General features: G+C 39.7%; 1 protein-coding gene across 3 annotated transcripts in view; it reads left to right on the top strand.

Annotated features, from left to right (window-relative positions):
* Window positions 1–11,296, top strand: part of sptb (spectrin, beta, erythrocytic) — a 47,233-nt gene that overhangs the window by 12,521 nt on the left and 23,416 nt on the right. For all 3 annotated transcript variants that reach the window (XM_011490164.4, XM_078941084.1, XM_078941083.1), the window contains 10 exons: window positions 5,038–5,189; window positions 5,283–5,456; window positions 7,811–7,908; window positions 8,139–8,219; window positions 8,297–8,412; window positions 8,494–8,606; window positions 8,685–8,872; window positions 8,960–9,077; window positions 10,574–10,732; window positions 10,957–11,259. In XM_011490164.4, the coding sequence (XP_011488466.2) occupies window positions 5,038–5,189; window positions 5,283–5,456; window positions 7,811–7,908; window positions 8,139–8,219; window positions 8,297–8,412; window positions 8,494–8,606; window positions 8,685–8,872; window positions 8,960–9,077; window positions 10,574–10,732; window positions 10,957–11,259 (1,502 nt within the window). The remainder of the gene's footprint in view (window positions 1–5,037; window positions 5,190–5,282; window positions 5,457–7,810; window positions 7,909–8,138; window positions 8,220–8,296; window positions 8,413–8,493; window positions 8,607–8,684; window positions 8,873–8,959; window positions 9,078–10,573; window positions 10,733–10,956; window positions 11,260–11,296) is intronic.

The raw sequence follows: 11,296 nt of genomic DNA, 5'->3' as shown, positions 1-11,296 counted from the left end.
CGGCAAGTCCAGTCAGCAAAAACTGCAAGTACTCAAACGCAGCATAATGTTGACAGAAAGCACAGCTGCTTTCGTTCCAGCTGCACCAACGACACGAGGTGCTGACTCTCCACAAACCTCAAATACAGAAGAACCGCAGGAGATTTCCTGAAAAAACATGACTTTTTAGTCATTTTTTTTTCTTTTTCAAACAAAAATCAGATTCGTTTTTATGTAAAAAATGGAATTCATTTAAATGTATACCACTGTTGGGTTAAATTAGGTGAAATCTGGTTTTCATAGCGAAAGAAAATCAGGAAAATTTGACAAATAAATGGGAGTTTATTTGACTCAAAATGTTATCAGAGCTGTGATCTTTTAGACTAAAGTCAAATAGATTTAATATTTTGGCATTAAAGACCCACTCCGATCATCTTTTCATCTGTTTTCAAAGCATTCCCGGTGGTCTTCATTGATTGATTGTGCTGTTTTTAGCCAAAAATCAAAAACCTGTGTCATTTTCTAGGACATAGTTTCTGCAGAGCAGCAATAGTGTATTAGGAATTCACCTCCAAGTTGTTGGAAACCCCCGTCCCCTCTTCCCTTCCCCGTTGCTAGGAGCTCAGTGCATTTACTCTACTTTGCCCCGCCCCTATTTCCCCTTTTCTGGAATTTCGTTGAGATGGGCGGAGTAAACTCCAGTCAATGTGGGCGGGATCTTGGGTTCAAACACTGCAGAGAACAGACTGACCTATAAGAAGACGCGTTCAGTCAGTGAGGAGCGTGAAAGAAGAACGGCATGTGCAGAAAGTGGTGCATAATTGCTTTTGGTATCGACAGCTTTACATTAACAGGTTAACAGGTGAAGGTAACATCATTTAAGCTGAGGGAGATGGTTGTGGTGGTGGTGGTGGTGGGGGGGGGGGGGGGGGGGGATTGGCCATAATGGAGAGTAGTTCCCTCAGTGACCTCTGGCTTTTCACTGTCTTAAAGATTTTTCAGGTTTCAATGTTTTCGTCTTGCAGCGCACATTTTTAGGGAGCAGAGTCGCTCTGCTTTGTGCTCTGGACGTATTCTGATGTTTAAAGACCCACTTTGATGAAAATTGTTTGTTTTTATCATGTTCTTGTGGCATTTTTCTGATGTTGGAGGGCATTTATAGAGAAACTGAAGCTTAAAGATGCATTTCTGAGTATTTCTTTCTTTCAAATTGTTGTAAATCTGGAGCAGACATTAAAATTCAGTTTAAAGTAAGAGCATATTTGTGACAAATAAATGCTCTGCTCTGAGCTCTTACCAACGGGGAGGGGAAGGGGGGGGGCGGGTTGCTCCAAGCCATTGGTCCGGCTCACAACTCAGTCCTAGAAAACAAAGCAGCTAAATCATAAATACATGTTAATTGAAGTTGATTAGTTAATTGACTTCAATTAACTAGTTAATTAATTAGTTAGTTGAAGTGGGTTATCTAGGCATTTTGCAGTGTGTAGATGGTTTGATTCCAGCTGGTTACCCCCTCCACCACAAACTCCAAAGCTTTCCTGAATACTGAACAGTCATCGGCGAGCTCTCAAAGTCCTAAAACTCTTCCTCAAGTTTCAATTGAATGCAGAATGCGGAGCCTTCAGTGTATGTTTTAATAATTTGTGTCTAATGTTTTTAGTGTTTGACAGGTCTGTGCTGCCATCAAGTCAGTTTAGCATCAGGACCAACCCCCTCACTACCCCCCCCCCCCCCCCCCACACACACACACACAGACACACAGACACACAGACATAATGCTAGAATATGAGCAGACAAAGGTGAGATGTTATTCTCAGATCTTAAAGTTGTCCTTTTTCAATTCCACTTCTCGCCATCCTAAATAAGAAAGAGGGAGATGAAGTCATTTCATCTCCCTGCTTTAGTTTGTAATGATTTCTATTGCAGCAACTTGCCTATTTTTAGTTCAGTGTCATTTTGCTCCGGGTGTTATTGAGCTGTTGTCAATACAATAAGTTGTTGGATTGATCTGGGATCTTGTTTCTCTTCTTTGTGAAATCTAAGGTTATGTTATTTCGTTACATTTGAGAACACCAGGAAGAGTGTATTGTGTGTTAAAGAGTCTATATTATGAAAAATCTACCTTTTTTTTAGCTTTTAAGTGTATTTTAATGTTAATATCTCACAAAAGAAACCCCAAAGTTGTATTTTGTGGTGTGGTGACGTAGATATGGATAAGGTTTAGCTTGAGGAAAGAATGATATAAGCCCTACAAAAAACAAAAGACAAGAAGAAACCAGAAAAGGTAGAATATTGAACATTATTGGATTGGATGATGACATATCACTTCATGTCAAATTCAAATAACGATACTTTTTTTTCTTTTTTTTTGTTAATCATTTCATTTTTAATCTGCTAATTACTTTTATTTTCAGATTTTTTTTTCTTTTTAACGAAAGCTGGAAAAGGTAGGTACAATAGGACATCGCTGATTGGATGATGACGTTTGTCCATCTTTTCAACCAGAGGTTATTTGGCATGAAGCGACACTAGATAGGCTTCGTATTAATCCTAAAATGTTATTAGTATTCGTATATTTGAAAAAACGTCAATTTGGGTCATAAATCAAATGTCTTCATCCAATTTTCCCAGTATTTAAGTTTTTTCTTCGTTTTTTAACATTTCATTTTGTTTTGTTTTGCTAATAGTTTCCTTTTTATTTTATTTTTTTTAAATATGGGCTATCTGAAATTTTTTTTTGTTTTCTAAAATATCAAGTAGTTTTTTTATGATTTCTTTTTAAATCTTGTGATCTTTATCGTGTTTTTTTTGCATCGAGTGATTTGTTGATGCGGTTTGCCTTCAGATGCGGTTTCGTCTTGTATCACTAGTGGTGTTGATTTGGTTTGATCCGCTGTAAAACCTCCGATGGAATTGTGGGATTAGGCAGAGCCTTCTTTTTGTCTAAAGAGAGCTCAAAGCTGTTGTTCAGCAGTGAGTTTGCACAGAGCTGTTGTCATATCGAGCCTCTCATCTGCTGAAGACTCAGGGGATGCAGCCTTTCCTTCGCTGTCTGCTGTCCAGTTGTTGCCTGAAGAACCAGGGGCATCCCTCTTGTTGCTTCCCAACACGAGGTGTAAATGTGAGCAAAAACGTGGAATTCCTTCTCACTGTTTCTCCTGTGAAATCCTTAGCAGCCCAGACAGTTGAGGAAGGATTTGTCACAGTCATTGCTCTGGCTCTCCCTTTTTTTTGGATCTGACTCAAACTCTAATGGAGTTTGGAGTTATTTGCATGTTTTAATTGTCATGATTTTTTCATAGTCGTGTGGACGCCATGGAGCAGCGAGCGCTGTTGTTCTGCTGAGCAGGGCAGAGGGAGGCATGATTTATTTACTGTATTCTGCTGCTTCACGTGATTTACATACAGTAACTGTTGGAAGGGGGGGTTAAGCAGCTTAGGAGATGCCTTTTCTTTTTCTTTTCTTCTACAAACTTAACCTTAAGGGTTCTATCCCGCTGTAAACTAACATCTCTTATGTCCTGCATTTGTCTAATGTACATCTGCAGGTGCTGAAAGTCTTCCTTCTGCCTGTTTTCTCATGACTGCACAGGACAGGAATCCTCTTTATTCCTTTTACTTCAGACTAAATCTTTGGATTTTTGCTGCCTGTAGTGATCAGGCTCTGGGATAAAGGCAGCTGAAAGGCAGCAAAGGGGAGCTGTAGATTGTAGATCAGTTATGTAGATCACTGCTTCCAGAAATTGCTGTCCTTCTATTGTCCTTGCTCCGTAAAAGTGGTCAGTTTTTCCTTATCAACCCAAAAATACCTGTATTCTGATGATGATTATTGAAGTAGTAACTGAGTGTTTAAAGCATTTAGTGCCATTTTAAACATATTTTACACTCATCTTTGACTGTGAAATATTACATTGTGAACCATTAAAGCTCTAGAAATCAAAAACTCATCTCTGGATTGACGGAACTCATGTTGCTTGTTCGGGCTTTTGTCATCTCTTGATTTATTTACTACAAGTCTGCAGAATCAAGCCTCAGCAGATGATCCAAAAAACTGCTGCATGTTTTCTTTTTAATCAGCAAAAAGCAAACATGTCAACACAGGTCAGACTGGATTCAGGCCCAAAACTCTGACGATCAACATCTCTTTCTTAGCAGATCAACCTCATCCAGGTCTGCCAACAGACAGCAACCCAGGATCCCCCTGAGTGAAACAGCGAACTCGCTCCCCATGTTCCAAAAACGCCTCTGTGCAGATTTTAGAAACACTTAGGAAAAACCAAAGAACGATTTGCTTGTGGGACTTTTTGTGGCTGAAACATCTTTTTCTTTTTTCTTTTTTACAGCGCTTTACATGCAGTGTGTGACTCTTTCCACTTTTCCATCTTTTTAAGATCGTGTGGATAAAGGAATCTGCTAAACATAAAGACATTTTTCATAAATTTGGTCTGGAATGGCATTGTGGGAAAATTTGTAAGAGCTGAGAATTAAAGCATAAACAAAATGGGTTAAAAATAGGCCTTAAAATATTAACCTCGGGAGTAAAACTTTCTAAAAGCAAGAAAAAAAGTCGCTAAGTGTACACATATAAAGAACTTATATTCCCTATACTGTATATACATGGTACATAGTAGTACATGAAGATCTAAATAACTGACGGAGGCTAAAAAGATCCTGTGGTCGGTTAATCACTAAAGCTGCATGATCCTGTAAGTTACTTTTTATTGTTTGATATTAATTAAATGTGCTTTTGCTTTCACTGTATGAGTCTTTCTTGGGTTAGAAATAAACAATGAGGGTATTTCAAAGTGGGCCTTGGTTACATAAAAATGGAGTTGTGGATGCAAATGAATCTTGTAAACCTAAGCATTCGTATCAAATTGCAAAATGAAAAAAGGAAATGTTCTTTTTTATGAGTTTTCATTGAAGCAGTTTGATATCTCTGCCTCTGTGAGAAGCCCTAATGCCAGAACATAAATCCCTCTCAGCTGCGGGTGTGCTGGGAGGATTCTGCATTATTCACGGAGCTCATGTTCTTTCTCAACTGTGTTTCCTCATCAGATGAGCGCGAGGCAGTTCAGAAGAAAACCTTCACTAAATGGGTCAACTCCATCCTCTCCCGAGTCGGCTGTCGCATCTCTGACCTCTACCTGGATCTGCGGGATGGACGCATGCTCATTAAACTGTTGGAGGTGTTGTCCGGTGAACGACTGGTAAGCAGACTTTGTGGATGATCTAGTCTTTTCCTATGTTTTATCATCTTTTCAGACCACTTTTTATGCTTTGATTCCTGGTCTTGTTTGCAGCCAAAGCCCACTAAAGGTCGCATGCGCATCCACTGTTTGGAAAATGTGGACAAGGCCTTGCAGTTCCTCAAAGAGCAGCGGGTCCACCTGGAGAACATGGGCTCCCATGACATTGTCGATGGCAATCATCGCCTCATCCTTGGACTCATTTGGACCATTATCCTGCGATTCCAGGTAACGCTAGCTTTGCAGCTGCTGCAAAAGTGAAGGTGAACCCACTGATGACCTTGCACTCTAAAGTCATTGACTATGTCCGAGTTCCCTCTCCAACCCCTAAAAGATTTAAGTGTAACTTAAGTAAACTTTAATTAAACTATTTTTTGTACTTCTATTTAACTCAGTTTGCAGGTGGAAGTTCTTTTGTCAACAAAAAGTTGTAGTTGCATTCCTCTATTTATTCTAGTGCCTCTTTTGTGTCCTGGATTTTAATGCACTTCGGACACCATGGTTACTATTTTTGTTTTTCAAAGATTAAATATGTCGTCACCTATTTGCAAAAGTAAAAACCTAATAAATATGAACATCTTATGAATTCACTGTGTTTTGATGATGAAGACTCAAAAAAATGAACATACTTTTTTTTAAATGAAAAATTGTTCAAACGCAATGCATTGTGGTCTTTATTTGCCAATGTTGTAAGCATTGATGCCCAGTTTATTTTGCAAATTTATGGGAAATTTCCAGGGCAGTCACATTTGTATTTGTAGATTTAAACACCCAGAGAAAATAGCCGACACCCTCTTCAGTGTAGTAAATAGTTATTAGTGAGTTTTTTGTTGTAGCTGGAGCTGACGTAGCATATGCAGCATGCGAATGCTAATGTTAGAACCCTATTATTTTCAAAAATTTAAAATATCTTTAAAAATGTTTGCGCTATGGATCATAGGCAACAGGGAACCAAGGAGCAGGAAGGACTTGAACCACAATTGTGTGGCGTTTTAAAAAATATTTAATAACAACAAAAATTCACCACAAGCGTGGGCTAAAAAGACAAGTAACTCAAAAATACCAGAGAAGATGGAAAAATCATAGAACCACTGTAGAACCAAAAAACAACTCCTCAAATACCTAAATACTTAAAGATAATTAAAGGCAGCTTCAATGAGTACTCAGGAGGAGTGGTTATAACAGCAAACCTGCACTGAACGAAACATGCAAAACACATCACCAGGGGGCAAATCAGAACAGTTTATTACTAACATACTAAAGTTCCTGTAGTTATAATTTATAGGATAATTAAAAATTTGTTTTAAAATCATTTGAAACTATTATACATGTTTTTAGGAGTATAGTGTTTCCACGTTTATTGCAGGAGCTATGCGTTCTAAAAATAACCTGTGATGGGTGAAATCTGCGAAGTATGACTACAGATGTTTTATTGCCGTAAAACTCCTCACGACACACTTTACTACACACTTTACTACAAACTTTTCCCAGAATTTTTCTCAAAGTTCAAATCTTCATAGAAAAATAAGGAAAATTTTAAAACAAAGAAACCAAAGATGTGATTGCCACTGAAGATTTATGTAAGTTTGGCAAGCTGATTGCATGACTGACTGGGTCAACAGCCAATCAAGATGCAAAAACAGTGCTCTGTTGAAAAAAAAAGCATGCAAAATTGTTTTGAAAAAATCCAAAGGGCTGCAAAAGGTGGATCACAAAGTAGTGAGGGAACACTGTAATCCATAGCCTTATACATACAGTACATAACCATTTGAAAAAGACTTTGTCTAATTTCTTTGAAATCAAACAACCGTTATCTAGGTTTGTGTTTCGTCATCAGAAAGATTCATGGAAACAATTTTCCCAATTTAAGTGTGTTGATTTACATTTATGATTACTCAATGATGTAACTTATATTGATTTGTACATTTCTTTAAGTTTGAATAGAAAAATCTTGATCAAATTAGCAGCTGCTTTAATAAGTGTCATGTTTATATCATAAATGGAAATATTCTTAGCAATCCATTTAACATTTGATAAATGGAAATGAAATTACTCATTGTTCAGGTTCCGTCAGGTCTGGAAATTGTGTCTGCAGGTTCCTGTTAGAAACCAAAACGTCAGTCTCCTGTCTTTAATCGTCTTTGATGGACCGTGTATTTATTTTTAATTCGACAGGAGCATTGCTATTTTTAGACATAATAGTTCAGACAACATGGCACGCTGCACTATTCAGTCTTCATAAGGAAGAAAAAAAAGACTTGTCTTTGTCTCTCTTTGTGCATAGACCAAGGAGAACCAAAGCTGGCTAAATTTAGCCCTCTCCCAGGACTTGTCCCTCAGATTACATTACTGCTCTTATTACTACTGTGTGAGACGATAGGAATTAGAGTGAATGCCACTTGTCTGTCATTCATTTAAACCATGTTTTTGTGAGGAATAAAAGTGACTGAAATATGTAACAAATTTATCTGTAGAATTAGACAGAAACTATCTAATAATAGTAATTATAATATGTACTCTTTGCAGCACAAAAGTCATAATAGTTTTTCCATTAGTCAAGTCTCACTATTTTTTAACATCAGATCCAGGACATTATTGTGGAAACGGGCCAGGCAGACCAGAAGGAAACACGCTCAGCTAAAGACGCTCTTCTTCTGTGGTGTCAAATGAAAACTGCAGGGTAAGTGCTTTCATCCACCTTTAGCATCACAGAGCGGCTGTAAATACCCCGCGGGACTCATTATGGGAAGGCAGGTAGCTGCCGGTGTTCTGCAGCTCATTGCTTTTGCCTACGTAAATCGCTGTGCAGAGCACCTTTCAGTCCACACATTTAAATAATAACGTTCAGGTTTACGAAATGTCTTTGGCAAAACAGGTTCTTACCATTACTTTGACATTGTTGTGTTGTAGTTACCCCAACGTTAACATCACGAACTTCACGACCAGCTGGAAAGATGGCATGGCCTTCAACGCTCTCATACACAAACATCGGTAAGAGGAGATGAAGGTCAAAGTCTCTCCATGTCTGCTCAGAGTCTCTTGTCATCCCTCATATCTTAAACCTTCAGGCCAGATCTAGTGGACTATGAGAGACTGAGAAGATCCAACCCAACCCACAACCTCCAGAACGCCTTCAACGTGGCAGAGCAAAAGCTCGGCGTCACTAAACTGTTGGACCCAGAAGGTCGGTGATTTTACACTACATTCCTATCAAGTCCGTCTGGAGAAAGATGCTCCTAGAAAAGTGCCTCTGCTTGGGTTTCAGATGTGTTTACAGAGAACCCAGATGAAAAGTCCATCATCACATACGTTGTGGCATTTTATCACTACTTCTCCAAGATGAAGCAGCTGGCTGTGGAGGGGAAGAGAGTTGGAAAGGTGGGAAGAAAGCATGACAGAGGCGAGCTGGATTGTTTAGTGATGGTTTCCTTGTTTACCTTTGGCTTTGCCCATCAGGTTCTGGATAACGCCATTGAGACTGAGAAGATGATCAACAAGTATGAGACGCTGGCGTCAGACCTGCTGATTTGGATCGAGCAGACCATCGTCGTGCTGAACAACCGTAAACTCGCCAACTCTCTGACCGGAGTTCAGCAGCAGCTTCAGGCCTTCAACACCTACCGCACTGTGGAGAAGCCACCAAAGTGAGTGTGTTTGACCACCTTTTTTAACGTTTATTAATAATTTTGGAGGAACGGTTTGGCTGAAATGTAGGGTCTGCTGTCTGTCAGGTTCCAGGAGAAAGGCAACCTGGAGGTGCTGCTCTTTGCCATCCAGAGTCGAATGAGGGCCAACAACCAGAGGGTCTACACGCCTAAAGAGGGAGCGCTGGTTTCAGATATTAACAGGGTGAGATGGGGTGGCTTTAGAAAAGCTTCTCTGTGTCTGCAGCAGAGTGAAGAGCTAGAACTTAGTCACACGCACCCCTATGGGGGTTTGACCTGTACTGGTGCTGTGGGTTTTTGGGTCTTCTGGGCCTCTTGAGGGCTGTAGAGAGGAGCGGCTCCATCTTAAGGAAAGCACAGGTGTGTTATGCAATTCCCTAGAGGCTCATGCAGCCACCTTAAGGGAGGTCATGAAAATGAGACGCACCATTTTTGTTTGTTTGGTAAGTGTATTGTGAAGTATTTGTAAGGATAATGGAAGTTTCACACACTTATGACATACAGGTGATGCTGGTGTACGGTGCCCTTTATGCTACACACTAGTGACGGCGCCTTACACACCACGCGAATGGCGCTTTTACAAATGAAATGTAAATGTTCGTAAGACGTCCATTGGATGTCCACACATCCTAACTGTCAAGCTGAATGCAAGATGCGTGCAGGGATCACATGAACAGCGCTAACGGCACTGGGTCATTTCAGCATCAGCTTAAAGTGAAACGAAAACCAGATTGAAAATAAAAACAAGAAATTTCAAACTATAAACCTAAAACTGTTCCCAAATGTAAATAATGTCTATTTGTAACAACTGCTGTTTGTTTTTTTAAACTTTTGTTTTAACGTTTCTCTCTCTCTTTGTATTCAGTTCTCAATTTCCAGTTTTAATTCAGACTTTTGTCTTTCAGCGTTTTTCTAATGTGGGGGTGGGGCTTTGAGCCGATTGGTTACCGGGACATTATTGACACCAGGGGATAGAGGTTATAGTGATATCAACCTTTATCATCCGATGTCAATCATGTCCCAGTAGCCAATGGGCTCAAAATGAGCCGCAACACCAAAAGCAAGAATTCTGAAGTGAAACTAGGAATTGATGACTGAAAGCAAAAAGTGAGAGAAACGTAAATACAAAATAACAGCAGCTGTTATGAATGAATTTTTTTTTTATTTGGTAAGTGTAATAGGTTTATAGTTTTTATTAATTCAAGTTTCAAATATACTATTTTTTCAGGTTTACAATGTATACTTTCAAGTTCAAAACTGTTTTGAAAGTTTGAATTTCAGATTTATAATTTGGTTTTTCATTCACTTTAAGATGAAAAATGCAGACGACGTTCCTGCATCTGACCTACTTCAGACTTTTTTCTTTCACCGTTGACCTGTCATGCCCGTAGGAAAAAAAATGTGCATGAACATTTTGCTCCAAGGGCTCACTGACAAATGGGCCTATATTTTTACCAGCAGACAATCCGTATCCACCCACAAGGGCAGTTGTGACTAAGGCTTAAAGGGGAGGGTTGGATTTAGAGGAACAACAGAAAAACTGAGGCTCTTCTGTTATGCTGTTCTATTCTTTTTGGATGGGTTTAAACTGAAAATGTCTATCAGATCATTTGCGACTGTAAGTTCAGCGGCTTGCAGATGCCACAGACACCCAGGATCTCTCTCATTATCCGACTGCAGGCTTGGGAGCGTCTGGAAAAGGCGGAGCACGAGCGGGAGCGCGTCCTGAGGGATGAGCTGATCCGGCAGGAGAAGCTGGAGCAGATGGCGAGGAGGTTTGATAGGAAGGCTGCCATGAGGGAAACGTGGCTCCTGGAGAACCAGAGACTGGTGGCTCAGGTGGGTCAAGAAGGAACAAAACTCAGTATCGTGTTCAGTTAGATAATTGAATGTGATGCGAAATGCTGGTATATTTTTTGATAAATAAAAGTGATAAGAAAAAAAAACCTTTTTTGAACATGAACGAATATCTTTTTCTCATACTATAATATCTCAACTAATAATTCTAGAAATGTCGATAAAAAAATTGAGATAAATGTTGGCGCCTTTTCCTCCCGTCGCAGGATAACTTTGGCTATGACCTAGCAGCAGTGGAAGCAGCAAAGAAGAAGCACGACGCCATAGAGACGGATATCGCAGCATACGAGGAGCGTGTTCAGGCCTTGGTTAACATCTCCAAGGAGCTGGAGTCCGAGCGTTACCATGACGCCAAAAGAATTGATGTACGCAAAGACAATGTTCTGCGTCTTTGGGACTACCTGCAGGAGCTGCTGAAGGCCCGTAAGCTGCGCCTGGAGAAGAACCTGACCTTGCAGAGGATTTTCCAGGAGATGCTTTACATCATCAGCTGGATGGATGAAATGAAGGCAAGAGTGACAAGCTTGACATAAACAATGATTAAGT

The sequence above is a fragment of the Oryzias latipes genome, chromosome 22 (assembly GCF_053564925.1).
Source record: "Oryzias latipes strain Hd-rR chromosome 22, Olatipes_Hd-rR_3.1".
In the NCBI taxonomy this organism is placed as follows: domain Eukaryota; kingdom Metazoa; phylum Chordata; class Actinopteri; order Beloniformes; family Adrianichthyidae; genus Oryzias; species Oryzias latipes.
The sequence above is the reverse complement of the archived record's forward strand: the minus strand, read 5'-3'. Positions and strand labels throughout refer to the sequence as shown.